A 15,342-nucleotide genomic window follows, 5' to 3' on the forward strand; every position below is an offset into this window, starting at 1 on the left:
CACAAATGAAGGGTAAAGTTGGCATGTAAAATCTAATGAAGCAAAGATGCTTCTCCAAACAGGTCATAGATTAATTATGTTATTCTAGTCGATTGAATCATTGAAATGATATGTCCATGAAACAAGAGCACACGAATAAACAATGCCCCATAAATATGAATTGGTCCAAGGATTTCTTTTGTACCCTTTCTATGCCTGCTTCACCCAATCCTGGTAAAACTGTTTCATAAGCTTGGCCCATTTAATAGAGATTTTTCCAAGTTTGGAGGGGCATGGCACGTTTTGTTACGGTGTGATGAAGAAATGGATCGAAGGAGGGAACGAGCTTCTCTCACTTTTTGTCTGGTTGAATGAAATAAATAATCTTCTCACTTTTTGTCTGAGTGAATGAAATAAATAGTAGAAATGATGAATGTGATGACACCTATTTTTGTTTGGTTTGAAGGGAGCGCGAGTTTTTGTATCGTTTTATCAATATATCTTCATTATATAAAATTATAAAAAATTAAGTAGTTTTTTAAAGGTTAAAATTTGTTATTTTATATATTTAAGTAATTTATTCACTCTTTCCCTTTCTTTCTTTGGCCCAATTTTGGACTGAAAAAAAAATTAAAGCAATTCCTTCCTATTAAACAAAAGAATGCTCAATCCATCCCTCAAACCAAACATAGTAGAGCACACATGTTTAATAAGACAAATTAAAACAATATTATCACTTTATAAATATTCATATATTCCATGCATGTGTGAAATTTTGGAGCACAATTCATATACAGTGGACCAATGGGATCTCATCATCTCCAAAGGTTGAACATACAAGAAGAATGTAACGACCCAAACCCGAGGGTCCGAATCGCTAACCGAGTCCTTACCCAGACTCGAGGTAACGCAGGGGTACTACAGTCATTTCACATTAATTTAATGATTTAAGGTCCACAAAGGGTAAAACCGTCATTTACTTGAGTCATTCCATGAATTAAAAGAGGTCCGAAGGCCTTATAGTCAAACCATGTCATTCTAATACTCTTAGAGTTCACAGGGGTATAATGGTCTTTTTGCATGGCCATAAAATAACAACCCAAAAGGGTAAAATAGACTTTTACTGCATTGAAATAGTGATATAAAAATCTTCAGGGGCAAAATAGTCATTTTCTAGTCAAAAACAACATTCATACCTTTCAGGGGTAATTCTGTCATTTTCTAAGGTTATTCTGTACTTTAGTTGGGGTCTGGGGGTCATTGGGTAATTATCTTAAAATATATATATATATTTTTTCAATTCATCTAACCAGTTAGGAGATTTCTTCTAATAATCTTCTAACCGATTACATGAATGGCCAGAAGAAAAGAAATCGTAAAAAAAGATCTAACCGGTTAGGAAACCTTATCTAACTGGTTACTTAAGGAAAATTATCCAACCCCCTTCTCTGTCCCTTCACATCTAACTGGTTACGAAGGATCTCCTAACCGGTTAGATGGGAAAAAACCCATCAAACCAACGCACTGCCCCTTTTCATCTAACCGGTTACAAAAAACCTCCTAACCGGTTAGATGATGCCCACAGAATGATTCTAACGAAATTTCTGATTTCCAGCCCTGTCAAATACAATTCCCAACCATCTGAACATGAAATTCAAGGTTCCATGAACATCATCAACCATTTAACATTACATAAAATTTATAAATATCATCATTCATACATCTTTGAAACATTTATACAAATACAAAAGATTATGATTACATTACAAAATCATTGTTCATACTAGTCCATTACAAAAGGTGTCAAAAGTTCATCCCTACACTTTAAGCTTGCGGGGGTACATCGTCTACAATGTCCTTGCCATATCCTGAAAATGATAAATATGGAGTGAGCACAATGGCTCAGTAGGGGATGTCTAAAACATTAGCCTTGGGCTCCCTTGAGTCAACAAATAAAGAATAGAGAAAGGAATTCGGGGTCATGCACGGAAATACCAATAAACCACAATCAACTCAAACATACCATCATGCCATGAATGTCATGCTTTCCCGACCCCAAGTTCCCGGTCTAACTTAACATACACTGAAAACCACTAACCGACCTTACCGAGGTGAGATTGATTAGCCATCTGTAGTTCCAAATCCGGCAACTAATTGGGCCTAACAACCAACTTTACACGTTGGAATCCGGTACGCGCTCCCTTTAGGTCGAATTAGCTCTTGGCTCACGAAACCCGGTTCCTTTCATACAATCACATTTTTCAACCATTCTCAAATCACTTTCCTTTTGAAAAACAACATTTCAACCACAATTCCCCAACCATGCTCATGCCACGAATGAAGTGATGCATCATAGAGATTAATACTTTCATGCTTTCAAAGTCATAGCAACCAAATTACACATTTAATCAACAACACATATAAGCATGCTTTCTCTATTCAACATTCAACACATTTCAACTTGAGATTTATCATTTAGAACAAGTAAAACACGGAATCAAATAAAGAAACTCAAACAAGAGATAAAACATAGTACTTTAAAAATCCCTACCTTAAGAATGTAACCCAAGCCCTTAACTCCTAAGCTCAAAAATCCCTAAATACATGCAAGACCAGATGAGAAATGAAGATCTTGAAGAGTAGAACAACTTTCCTTTGTGCTCCCTACCTAGATCTTCCTTTAGGTAGCTCAAACCTTAGAGAGAAGCTTGAGATTTAGAGAGAGAAAGTGAAATGGAGGAGGGAGAGTGTGAGAGTGACGAAAATGGGAGCAAGAGGAAATGAGGTGGTGGTCTAAGCTTGGCCAATCATCTCCTCAAATGTGTGGTTAAAAATGGGTCAAAAGTCCACCCATGCTCAATTGCCAAAAGTACCCTCCAAAGATTACTAAAATTACACCATGCCACAAAATATCAATCTCCACCCACATGTCACATATGTATACCCATTTAACACATTAACTCACATAAAGATAAATGCATGGTAATTGGGAAAACAACACCGGGACCACACGGCATTCAAAACAAGAAAAGACCCAAATACCCAAAAATAAATTTTCAGAAAATGGAAAATGACAAAATTCAGAAACATTACAAAGAATGTATATGACAAGATAAATATTTATTGATTTATCATTCATTAAAATCAGAAATGGTTATAAAAAATAAATAAGTAGCTGGACTCGTGGATAATTAATTATTAAATATTTTATATAAACTAATTAGAATATAATTATATTTATTAAATATAGATATAGAAAAAATAAAAGTGGGTATGCAATACTTACCCACATCTTACAAGGCCCAAGGCCCAAGGCCCAAGGCCCAAACTTTCACAATGCCTAGTGCTTGGCCTAGCTTAAACCCAGTCCAAACACAATTAGTGGCTGCCTAAAAAGTCACGTGCACATGCACGTGGTCTGCATTTCATTTTCATCCCCCTGTTTCCCTCTTGAAACCCATCTCTGTCTCCTTCCCTCTCCCTCTCTCTACAATCAAAACTCGAACGATCAATGAACGGTGATGGCCATTCCAGAAATTCAAAATCTGAAAGACGAAACATGGGAAGAAAGAACCCTCGACCTCCTCTACGACTCCAAGATCGAACAAGGTCTCTCTACTCTCTATCACTGGAACCCAGTTTTCATCGATTCATAAGCATAACATTTTCTTTTATTTTCTCAGATTCTGAGAAATCAAAATCTCGAAAAAGTGCAAACAAGAAGCACAAACTGCGCTGGATGAAGAGCCCCATGGTGATTCCAGAAGTTATCCTCGAGCTTCAAGACGAAGCTTTAAGAGAATCTGCTCTTCGATGCCTTAGCACTTTTCTTCTCGAGGTTCCAAACATTCAATCTCATTTCACACACATATATACATATAGATATGCGTGTTTTGGTTTCTTAGTTTGAATTCTTGTTAGAACCAATTTAATTCCAAAAATGTGTTTTCTTTTGTGATTTATGTTTGCTGAATTGGGTGTTTATTGCATTGATCAGCTTCTAGTTTGTGTAAATTTCACTGAATTGGGATTGGAATACTTTGTTGTTCTCCAGTTTGATACTATTAAGTAATTCAATTGTAAAACTTTAGGCTCTTCTTTAATTAGGAATTTCTTAATTTGGTACTTTATTGCATTGGTAAACTTCTAGTAGTGTTTCTTTTTCTTTTTCTTTCTTTTTTCTTTTTTCTTTTTTTTTTTTTAAAAAAATTTAAATTATTATTTCATTGAATTAACCTGAATTTGGTCTCAGAAATTTCAGGTTTTTCTTGTTGACAGAAAAGAGAAGAAGATCCAATTAATTACGACCGGACTGGTTACTTGTTGTATAATTCTTGCAGCACAATGGCCATCTTATTACAGGTCCAAATTACAGTTAATGTTGTCGTTTTCTCTTTTTCAGTTCTTTTACTTTACTTGTGCAAGCTCAGTTGTTGGGTAAGAAAATGTCAGAGGAACACTCAATGCTTGAATTTTATTATTCAGTTAGGTAGGAAATTGAGAAAATAAATTGCTTAACTGAACCTAATACAATTGTGTGGCTGAGTTAAGTTCACTTCTACATTTTTTGGAAACTGAAAAATAAGAAGAAAAAAGAAGAAGAGTAGAAAGTGTGAGATTCCAAATTTTGGTTTCTCTTCTTCACATTCATAGCATCCAAAGGGTGAAGAGTATTCTTGGTTCTTCGAAACAGGAAATTCTGGCGTTTGCCCGAATGGTGGCTGATGAAAGTCCAACTGCAAGAGCATCCAAGCGTTTCCTTAATGTTCTGACCCTCTTTCAGGTTGTCGTCACTAATTAGTTACTACTACTCTTGAGGTCATTTTTTCTGCTTATCAGCCATTTCTTTGATTTTTATCGGTTCTGTTATCTGATTTCTTATTCCCGTTGCAGTGCATTGCAGCTAACAAAGAAACAAGACATACTTTTGTCAAATGTAAGATCCCATATCACTGCTCATAGCTTTAATCTTATAAAAGGATATGGTAAATGTTGATTTTCATAATGAGGTTTCTATGACAATTGTTTTCTTCCATGCTTAGTATAGCTTTTTTGCCCAATGTCCTGATACAACTGATATTGGTTGAGATCCCACTGGAGACATTTGGGAATGTTCGAGCTGTTGCCCTATCTGTCATCGGCATTCTGTGCCAGGTAAACATCTTTTTATCACTTTCATCACAATGTTTGTCTATCTCAGTGACTTGAAGTTGAATGATATGGTTTTTTTCTTTCTTCATTTATTCTAAAGGTCAAAGAACCCAAGATCATTCAATGGGCTCTTGAAAGCAATATGGTGGAAGTCTGCCAGATAAGCATAGAGATTGGAAATGAACTCTCCAAAGTGGTGCAAGTTTCCGTGCCATATTAAATTATTTCCTTTATCTTCTTTAAATGCTGTGCATCCATTTTATCCTTTTCTATTTATTTATTTATTATTATTATAATATTTTTGTGGGTCAGTGGGGTGAGTGAAGCTCTACAAAAAATTAACTAAGGCACCATGTCAGTAACCCAAAACAGGCAAAATATCAGAGCATTTTGAAATGCATATATTAAATTCTATTGTTTCCTATGTAGAAACCATTGTTCTAAAGTATAAAAACTAAAAAGAATGAGACTGGATGTTACGAATTTATAGTTTCTTCTTCTTCTTTAGTTATGAATTTCATTCTTTAGTACTCACAAATATTCTGCTTTAGATGTCATATAAAACACATATATCATATGATGTGAACTTATTAGCGTGAAATAGTTTCTTTAATTGGTTTAGAAGCTCTGGCTGTTGATTGTGGACCTGTTCTTTGCACATTTATGAGTTTTTGTGCTTCAGACATGTATGGGATTTTACATAATAGATACACCACTCACACTTTAAGGCCTGATACCCAACAGTAGGCATTACTGTGTTTTCTTTGGATTTGTCTTGTGGTGAGCCTCTAGGCATATGCCTCGTATTCCTTATATAACACAAAAATGTAGTAGAAAGTATTGATGCACACACAAAACAGCATTATGTTACCCAAAAAAAAAAAAAAAAAAACCTTTCCCGTGTGTTTGTTTTGCTCATGTGCATATGTGAGATTAGACCAAGTCTTCAAACATTCAAGTCACAACTTCGCACCTACCTGAACCTCTGAGGCATGGCACCTGTTGATTAGTTTCGAAGCCATATTAGAAATTTAGAACAATTATATCTAATTCGCAGTGGAAGGTCTAAAGATAAGGGACTGTTGAGTATGAGAACGTGAGTTTTGAGTTTTTTTGTGTTAGAAAAGCTATAGGTTAGGCTTACCCCTTCCAGCACCATTAATTGTCGGTACCCCTACTGTATAATGGAAAATGGAGATGGATGGTCCAAAGATGATTGCTGACTAAAAGCAACAAAACCACTGGAACTGAATCTAGATTTGTTGCCATTCTAATTGGGAGTTCAATTAGATGCATGTTTAACAACAAAAGTCACAGGGGATAGTGAAATGAGATTAATTTATTCCCTTGAGATGTGCCAAGGAAACATGGCCTCTTAGTATTATTATGTAAAGGAATCCTTGTCTCTGAAAAATGACTTCTCTTTTTGCTTCCTGCGTGTTAGAGACCTTAGCCGCCATATGCTGCTGTACAGAATCTGAATATAGCGAAGAATTTAACGGGAGGGAAATTTTAATTTATCATATTATAGGTTTAAATATGATTCATTAGTTGCTTACCTCAGAAATTTGTGGACAGGTTGGAATGCATATTCTTGAAGCCATACTGCAAACTGACTCAGGGATGTCTTACATTTGCAGTCCGACACATAATCATCTGCTGAAGGGATTGATGAACGCGTGGGATAATCTGGTATAATTAGTTGATGTGCAGAATCTCATTATTCTGATTACAGTTACATGTTCTAGAAATAAGTTTATCCTTCTAAAATGTTCTCCTTTTCGACTTTATTCACGAAGGTCACTCGTTTTGCTGCTGGCCAAGAATTCTCTCCTCGGCTCCTATTTCACATTATTCGATGCTATGTCCTTCTATGTAGATATGAGAGGTAGGTTGCTTCAGTGAGCATATCAATTCTGCAAGAGTCGCTCTGTTTCATCATGCATCTTGCTCTAGTATGTGCAAATGTTCTCATGCGCAATTTTTTTTTTTTTCCATCTACCAGTTTTCTTGTTCATCTTTGATATTTGCTTATGAATTCTTAGATTTGTTGAATTAATAAAAAAATCATCTACTATTTTTATTGAGTTCATCAATTTGTTGTTATGCCAATAGCTATATCTGATATATGATCATTCCCATTAGGACAACTTCATTTACTCCGTATGTTTACCAGGGGATTTAGTATTGTAATGGAGAGCCTACCTGATCACATCAAAGATGGTTCTCTTGATGACATTGCAGAGGTATGTCATGTTAACTCACTTGAGTTTTCATCTTTTTCTCCTCTTCCCTTGTTCCCCAAACTTGGCTTTATAAAAAGCATTGAACCACATGTTTTGTTCATCTCACTCTATTATTTTCTGATTCTCTTTACTATATGTCCTCTTTGGCGATTTACAGGAGTTCCCGGTAATTAGGAGTCTGGTGCAACTCCTACTACTGATTGTTGGTAAAACCGACGAATGCTGCCCGGTATCTCTACCCCATGACTTGCTGCTGTAGTAGGATGAATGCGGTAATTCAAGAAGAAAGAAAGGGTTGTCACTGTCATGTTGGGTGTTGCTTCTATCTTTTCTGGCTAGAGCTTGGATTCTTCTGGTTAATCATGTAGATGTAGTGACAAATTCTTTGTACTGACCCAATGACAAAAAGGAGGACAATAGAACTCAATGGGTGTTTTGTTTACTTTCCAAGGAGTTTTCATTGCTTTAACTTTAGACTTTTCCAGACCAAAATTTCTTTCCTCTTGTCGACTGAAACACATGATAGTTGGAGGAAAAATTAATGAAGATGTCTTTTATTTTTATTCTTTTTGTTAATTAAAAATAATAATAATTTCTTGAATAAAAGATTTGCAAATTGAATTTGAAAATGATAAAAGAAAGTGGAACATGAATATTGTAATCTAATACTTTTAGTTAAGAAAAACGGAAGAACTTAGAGCCTGAATATGATATATGATATAGATACGTCAACAAGAAGGAAGTTACATTCCTATCCCAATCCATAGAGTGAAAAAATAAAATAATTTATATTTTTTAAACTTGTCAAGTCATGCTCGTACAAGGTTATGAATGAGTTTGGGATTGTCTCATTCTTGCCCATTATACATAATTTCATAAAAGTTAATTATACATTTTTCTCTTTTGATTAAAAATTTATAGTGATATAATTTTTTATTAATTAATTAATTGTACCGAAGGTGAATGTAATTTATTTAATAACATTTATTATATGTATTTTTGAAAATTCTTACCAATAGAATATCTTGACTGAGGTTTGTAAAGTTTTTACATTTGACTACAGACGACGTCGTTGTTACGAGAAAGATAAAAGAGAGGTTTCTGGAATCGCAAGAAATGTTTTTTACACGATTCACCCCAATCCCCCACTCTTGAATAAAACCATTGGGGAGAGAGAAAGAGGGGTTTAGAGAGAGAAACAGAGATGGTGTTGATCCAACCAGAGCCGAGTGAAGAAGAGAATAATAAAGTCGATGCCACTCAGAAACCAAAGCCATCAAAAGCTTCAACAACAACGGGAGCAGATTCAAGCGCCGACACGGCGACGGTGGCGACTGGTTACGCCTCCGATGGATTCGAAACCGCCAGCGAGAGCGAAATCAACGACGACGGGGATGAACATCAACATCAATCTCCGCCTCCAAATGACGACTCTTTCGAAGATTCATCCAACGACGAGGAACGGAAACAGGTCAGCGATTTCTCCTTTCTTTGAGTCAATTTGTGTGCAGCGATTTTTAATCTGGTTCTGGAAAAAGTATACTTTTGGATCTTTCGAGAGTTTCTGGTATTGAATGTTGTTAGGGTTTTATTTTTTTGGATCAATTAGTCATTAGTTTTTTTTTGTTGTCCCAGACCTCGTTCTATGTTTTAGATTTTAATTAATGGTTCAATTACTTAATGAGGTTAGTTTCAATGCCATGTTTGTACCATTAATGGTTTGATTGGCTGCCTACCCAAACTGAATGAACCATCCAGAGCACCATTTGGTTAATTCCGTCTAGTTAATAGGAATAAGCGTGAAAATCAGGAGTCAAGTTTCAAAATTATAATGAACAATTGCCAAAGAAGATCCTAGGTCTGAGGCATGTGCTAGAAGCTAACTATGCCACAGGGCCGAAGGAGAGTGTGGTGCATTTAGCTTGTTGGACTGCAATTTGTTGTCATTCCATGGGCATGTAATTGTTGTGGTTCATTGCACCCATGCACTTTTCAAATATTTGGACTATTATAATTGTTTAAATCTGGTACTTATGTCGGTTTTAAAGTCTCGTTGAATGCTTCTTTTATAAATAGACGGCAATGGATCATGACGTGCTTTGAGCAGCAGGAAAAGGTATAAAATCATGTCTCTACTGTGTTACGGAGTATTTTATTTTAAATCTGTTCGCTTCTGTAATCTCCATCTATTTGTCTTGTTTAATTTATTGTGTTTAACTGAAGCAGTTGGAGTCATGCTATGCATTATTCAGAGTAGCTCTCTGACTTCAAAAAAGATTTTAAGTCTTCCTCGTTTCTTTGTGAAACAGAAAGCATTGGCACAAGCAAATGATGCAAAATTGGAAGGCAATAAACTATTTGCAGATGGGCAATATGAAGATGCATTGTCAAAATATGAGCTTGCTTTACAAGTGACACCAGACATGCCCTCATCTATCGAAATACGTTCAATATGCCATGCAAATCGTGGTACATGTTTCTTCAAATTGGTATGTTCTTCTTGTGGATACTTCTAATAGGATCAATTAAATAATATTTTCACAAGAAGATATTGTGATTGTAGTTTGCTTCAATTACAGCATGCACACACGCAACACATGTATGTTTTTGTTCCGTCCTATCGGGATTTGGGTGCATGTGTTGGTTTCCTATTTATGATCCTTTTCTAACTGTTTTTATGCGCATAATATATATCAGGGAAAATATGAAGACGCGATCAAGGAATGCACAAAAGCGATAGAACTAAATGCTAGCTATGTGAAAGCACTGCTTAGAAGAGGAGAGGCTCAGGAAAAGCTTGAACACTTTGAAGAGGCTATTGCTGGTAAAGTTGGATATGAAAAAAATCTGTGATGATACCTATTATGTTGCTTACCTTCACTATCCATATTATATTCTGTTTCATTAGAACTCTCTGTTTCCTTTCTCTGTCTCTTGTCTTTGTCTGCCTCTCAATGACTATTTGCATTCATGGTGATAGCATGTAAGAGTTCTATTTTTATTTTGGTATTCAGTTAGTTACCCTTATTTTGTGTTTCCATTTGTTTTTTCTTTTTAATATTTCTTTTAGATATGAAGAAAATCTTGGAGTTGGATGAATCACATATCCAAGCTAGGAGAACCATATGTCGTTTGGAGCCATTAGCGGCAGAAAAGCGGGAAAAGATGAAGGAAGAGATGATTGGTAAGCTCATATAATAATACACTTACTGTTCTACTATTTTGTTTCTTTTATTCCATTCACTTTCTTTAAGGCTATGATTGGTACGGTGGAAAAGAAAAGAAAGGATAACATTAGTTACGAGAAAAGAAAGGAAAGGAAATGATAGTGTTAATCACTTATCGTGTTAGAAAAGAAAGGAAATGAAAGGATAGTGTTAATCACTTATCGTGTTTGTTTGATTAATGAAGGAAAAGAAAGGAAAGGATAATAATCATGTCTGGGGAAAGAAAGGATAGGAAGCTATTTTAATGAAATTTATTACCATACATGTAAAGTGAGATCTGACTTGTATAAATAAATCATAGAAATTTCATAAGGCTGCGTTTGGTGTGCATGAATAGAATGGAATGAGTATTACCATTCTATTGTTTGGTGTGACACAGTGACAAGGTGAATTGTTATGGAATGAAATGATTATTACTATTCTATTGTTTGGTTGACTATCATTAAATTTGAAATGGAATGATTTTTCTCAAAAATACCATTTTAATTGGCTTACATTACTTTTTAATAAAATCAATCTAATAAATATTTTGACGATAAATTATGGGATGTTGTAAGATGCCCAATACTACCATTGAAAAAAATAAAGAAAAACCTTAAAATTAAATAAAATGACAGTAAAAGGGAAAATATCTAAATTCCCAAAGACACAAGCACAAAATCATAGCCACTTCCCAGCCCCATGGTGACAATAGTGTTCTAGAATTGGCTTTAAATCTTGGACAGATTCAAGTTTTATAATTAAACCAATCCGCCATGATTGAAGACACAAATGAATTTCTGAGTACAATTTTATTCAAAAAAGAGTTGAATACTTAACCTAAGAAGCTGATGTAAAGGCTAAATATATATATATTTAAGGTTGAAGGTCCTGCTACTTTTTGTCAATGGCAGCCCTGGGTATATTTAGAAGAGAGGGAAGGTGAAAAACTTTTACCATGTCTGATAAAGAAGGTTGAGAAACGTGAAAAATGGAATGTGTAAGATTTTTTGTCTATGCGAAAGATTTTTGCTTGTTATTGAAATGTGATGAAGGACTTATTGGGAATATTACAAAAATATTTAATCTTGCTATGGAATGGAATGGCCATTCCATAGGTTTAGTAATGGAATGGATTTTCATTCCATTCCATTCCTGCACACCAACAGATGAATGGTTGGAATGGACATTCCATTCCATTCCATTCTTGCACACCAAACGTAACATAAAATGATTTTTTTTTTTTAATAAAAGATGGGGAAAAACTACTTGGGTTTAATTATACTTTGCACGTGTACACTCTTATTATGCGGCAAAAAATCAAAAAATTATGGTGAAGCATCTCATAGCATAGAGCCATAGACCAAACTGTTAAATACTTTTATGTGAGCAGTACACGGTGGCAGTTGAATACTTGTACCTTTCTCGTGGTGAGGAGATTGTGACATTGTGACTTCAAATCTGATTAACACACAAATATCATATATATATATTTATATTATACCTATAGACTCTTGGCGTTTTATATATAAATATATATCTCGCCTAATACAGGACCTAAACTGCCACCTAAAACAATAGACTATTTGTTAGAGATAGAAAATAACAATTAAGAATACAAAAAGAAATTTTGTATAAACAAAGTTATCATTAAAATATACTAGACTTTCCTTCCATTTCCTCCCATATTTGGGAGGATAACAAAACCAATTCATCAAGCTTTAACATATGATACGTATCCCTCCAAATCCTTCCATTTCCTTTCTTTTCCTTCCAAAATTTTATATCAAACACAAAAAACATATCCCTCCATTTCCTTTCTTTTATTTTCCTTCCAGTTCTTTCCAACCAAACTGGGTGTAAATTGACGATGATGATGGTTTTCTTTAATTGATAAATTCTTCTAGTTCTCTTTGAATAAAAAAAAAAAGAATTGAATTTTTTTTGCAGCCACTATCTGGATGTTTTATTGTTGCATTTGGGACCCTAACTCTTTCAATAAGCCAAGACATTCTAGATTTCTGCCACTCCAATGCCCTCCTCTCTTGATTTGTTTTCATGCTTCACTGTCTCCTTTCATATCTACTTGAGTCTTGGGGAGTGGGGGACTGAATATGTAGTAGGTAGTGTTTGTGCTTTTGGAAATGAATTCACCTGTTTTTCATTCTTCAATCTTCACATTCACTGTTCTATTTTGTCCGCACTTATTTTTTCATTACTTCATCACTTTCTCACAGTCTGAATTACTCTTTGCCGATTTGAGCAAACGAACGCCAAAATGAATAGCGATAGAAGTCTTTATTGGTATAACTATGGTTTAGACGACCTCATACAAAAATGGGCAAACCTAGATGCTCTCTTTCTGCTGCATGGTTTGCACTTGCTGTGATTCAAGTTTTGGCACCCAATTTAATGAGGCTTTAGTGTACACATTTGATAGGGGAGATTTACTACTACAAGAAATCATGTTCAAATAGGTGGAAAAGATTTGCACCCAATTCCTGAAGTAGTAAGTTTCATGCACTTCAAGATCTCATCTATGAGCTCTGCGTCTGATGTATGGGTGGCCTAGACTTCTTAAGTGGGTGTGGGAAAACTCAATTAGTCCTTTTGGGTGAACCAGTCCTTTGACAGTGGTATCAAATGCCCTGGGTTACTACCTTGCACGGGTCCCACCTGAAGGAGTGGGTCCTTGTTGTGATGGTAAAAGGGTATGTGCGAAGGAGTCTGTCATGGGCATGTCTTATAAGTCCCAACATTGGTTCTGTACAGGATGGTCATACACTTCTTAAATAGGTGCGGAGAATCCCAAAAGTGACTAGTCCTCTTGGGCGTGAAACTGGTCCTCAGACATTATGCTTCCTTTTCTTTTTAATTAACAACCAAGGAAGTACCAACGGGTAGTGGCCTAGTGGTATCGACCTCTTACTTCCCAAAGGGAGGTTAGGGGTTCAAGTCTCAGAAGAGACAAGTGTGTGTGAGTACCAACTCGGAAAAAAACAACAACCAAGGAAGTGGTGGAATTTCTTTGTTCTTGCTGCTTCAAACCTTTTACACCTTTTTCTGCTGCAAGATTTTATTTTCTGGTCCAAAGTCGTGGTCATTGATGATCACTACATCATGAATGCATTCTCATAGTTTTTCCTTTGCTTGATTCAAGGAGACTCATTCATTGACTTCTAATTTGTGGAGCCCTTCATTTCACTATGTTTTCACTGGTTTTATCTACTGGTAGATGTTGCCCAAGTCTCCACTTTGAGGAAAGTTGAAGTATAACAGCACATCCTGTTCAAATTTTAATTGAGAATTTGTTTTTTGCCTACCAAAGCTATTTCTTGTTTAAAAGGTATTGATGCAATAGGTACTAGGAGTTCAAAATGATTGGATAACACTGCCTTAAAAAATTCGTGTGTATTAAAAATAGCACTGGTATATTTCTTTATATGATTGTTCAGTGAAGTTGGCTCTGATATTTATGTTATACACACTACTGTGAACTTGGGTCAAACTTTACCCCTTCTAGTCATCTGCTTATTTTTAATTTATTTTTTTGTTCTGGCTAGAGTTGAGAATTACAAATCAAGGAAAACAATATTCTTGCAACTTCACATGATAATATTTTTTTTTGATTACCTGTATATACTCTCTTATAAACTTCATCATGATTTTATGTTCTTGAGCAGAGAAGTTGAAGGAAATGGGGAACTCTGTTTTGGGCCGCTTTGGGATGAGCGTCGACAATTTCAAAACTGTTCAAGATCCAAAAACTGGTTCCTACTCTATTTCATTCCAACGCTAGTTGTGGTGGTTTGTCATCACTACATGCTCGTCATTATTGGAAGCAGTAGATAGATTCTGGAAGCAGATGATGAAATGATGTGCAAATATGGAGTCATGCAGATGATGGAACTATATATTTGAAAATTAGGTGTGGCTCCATTGTGAGAGAAAATGGAGTTAGGCATTTCCTTTACATATATGAAACCCTGGATCTGTACTAAGATTTTTCTCTTGTGCAAGTTTGTGTTATTGTTTGGTGCAGTGCATCTTTCTTGCTTTTTCTCATGAAAATTGCCAAAAAATTTCTTATGTTATGTTTGGGAGCACGGAAACGGTGCGTTGGATTTGAGATTGGAGGAAGTTTAGTTTAAAATATGTAGTAAATTTTCCCCTATCCCAAATTAAAGGGGTGGATTCGGTTCTACCAAACATAGCAATTTTGTTTTTGGGTTGTGACTTGGTATTCAGACCGATAAAATTGGCACAAAATTGGGGCTTGTCATGTGTTATTTTATTGTTTCCTATTCTCTGGATTTTCCATAGTCAATTAATGTGAGATTTAAAACATTAAATTGGGGCTTGTCATGTGTTATTTTATTTTATTGTTTCTTAAATTCTGTATTTCCCATGGTCAATTTATGTGAGACTTGAAACATTCATTTATTTTTTATTTCCTAATTTTTTGTTTGGTTTTGAATGTTCTTTCACCACCTCACTGTCCCTCTATTCGTAATACCATGTGATCAAACAATTTTATTGGTTACCAGCAAAGTGAGTGATGTACATACAAATTAAGGCAATTGCTGGCACTGTTCTTTTCATCAGACTGGAAATATAGTAGTAACTTGCACTAAAACTTCGACACAGAATAAAGAACAATGAGGAAGTGAGTTAGTGTAAGTAAACTTCGACTGAGAGAACACAGAACAATGAGGAAGTGAATTAGCGGAAGTAGACGTCGGGTCAAGAGTACAAAACAT

At 35.3% G+C, this 15,342-nt stretch overlaps 2 protein-coding genes and 1 long non-coding RNA gene across 4 annotated transcripts; 2 read left to right on the plus strand and 1 right to left on the minus strand.

Moving 5' to 3' along the window:
• Window positions 1-1,650: 1,650 nt before the first annotated feature.
• On the minus strand, window positions 1,651-2,768 carry LOC132278524 (uncharacterized). The gene is made up of 2 exons (XR_009471063.1): window positions 2,531-2,768; window positions 1,651-1,847 (listed from the first exon to the last, which is right to left on the minus strand). It is a non-coding gene; the product is annotated as an uncharacterized LOC132278524 (long non-coding RNA).
• A 667-nt stretch (window positions 2,769-3,435) lies between these two features.
• LOC132279585 (uncharacterized) lies at window positions 3,436-7,939 on the plus strand. Of its 2 annotated transcripts, none has more exons than XR_009471353.1 (11): window positions 3,436-3,588; window positions 3,663-3,817; window positions 4,258-4,341; window positions 4,673-4,762; window positions 4,873-4,915; window positions 5,027-5,133; window positions 5,231-5,326; window positions 6,709-6,822; window positions 6,930-7,018; window positions 7,276-7,376; window positions 7,534-7,612. XR_009471353.1 is itself a non-coding variant. In XM_059781607.1 (11 exons), exons 1-11 carry the CDS (start codon window positions 3,501-3,503, stop codon window positions 7,633-7,635), a joined length of 1,038 nt encoding a protein of 345 aa, XP_059637590.1. In that variant the 5' UTR covers window positions 3,436-3,500; the 3' UTR covers window positions 7,636-7,939. The 2 variants fall into 2 exon arrangements, 1 of the variants encoding a protein (XP_059637590.1); XM_059781607.1 differs by having other exon boundaries at window positions 7,307-7,376; window positions 7,534-7,939.
• A 563-nt stretch (window positions 7,940-8,502) lies between these two features.
• Window positions 8,503-14,623, plus strand: LOC132279587 (uncharacterized). Its single transcript, XM_059781608.1, has 5 exons — window positions 8,503-8,847; window positions 9,686-9,865; window positions 10,074-10,200; window positions 10,447-10,560; window positions 14,266-14,623. The coding sequence occupies exons 1-5, from the start codon at window positions 8,581-8,583 to the stop codon at window positions 14,379-14,381; spliced, it is 804 nt and encodes a 267-aa protein (XP_059637591.1). The 5' UTR covers window positions 8,503-8,580; the 3' UTR covers window positions 14,382-14,623.
• The last annotated feature ends 719 nt before the right edge of the window (window positions 14,624-15,342 follow it).

Source organism: Cornus florida, unplaced genomic scaffold, assembly GCF_030987335.1.
Source record: "Cornus florida cultivar Cherokee Brave unplaced genomic scaffold, ASM3098733v1 CherokeeBrave_3.0.0_Hap2_Chr10, whole genome shotgun sequence".
NCBI classification, from domain to species: domain Eukaryota; kingdom Viridiplantae; phylum Streptophyta; class Magnoliopsida; order Cornales; family Cornaceae; genus Cornus; species Cornus florida.

What these genes read in the sequence shown, in the direction of transcription:
- LOC132279585 (XM_059781607.1), top strand. Translation starts at nt 3,501, where the DNA reads ATGGCCATTCCAGAAATTCAAAATCTGAAAGACGAAACATGGGAAGAA. An exon ending in TTAGCACTTTTCTTCTCGAG is followed by an intron (nt 3,818 to 4,257) that starts GTTCCAAACATT and finishes TCTTGTTGACAG; the next exon opens with AAAAGAGAAGAAGATCCAAT. An exon ending in TCATCGGCATTCTGTGCCAG is followed by an intron (nt 5,134 to 5,230) that starts GTAAACATCTTT and finishes TTTATTCTAAAG; the next exon opens with GTCAAAGAACCCAAGATCAT.
- LOC132279587 (XM_059781608.1), top strand. Translation starts at nt 8,581, where the DNA reads ATGGTGTTGATCCAACCAGAGCCGAGTGAAGAAGAGAATAATAAAGTC. An exon ending in ACGACGAGGAACGGAAACAG is followed by an intron (nt 8,848 to 9,685) that starts GTCAGCGATTTC and finishes TTTGTGAAACAG; the next exon opens with AAAGCATTGGCACAAGCAAA. An exon ending in CTTTGAAGAGGCTATTGCTG is followed by an intron (nt 10,201 to 10,446) that starts GTAAAGTTGGAT and finishes TATTTCTTTTAG; the next exon opens with ATATGAAGAAAATCTTGGAG.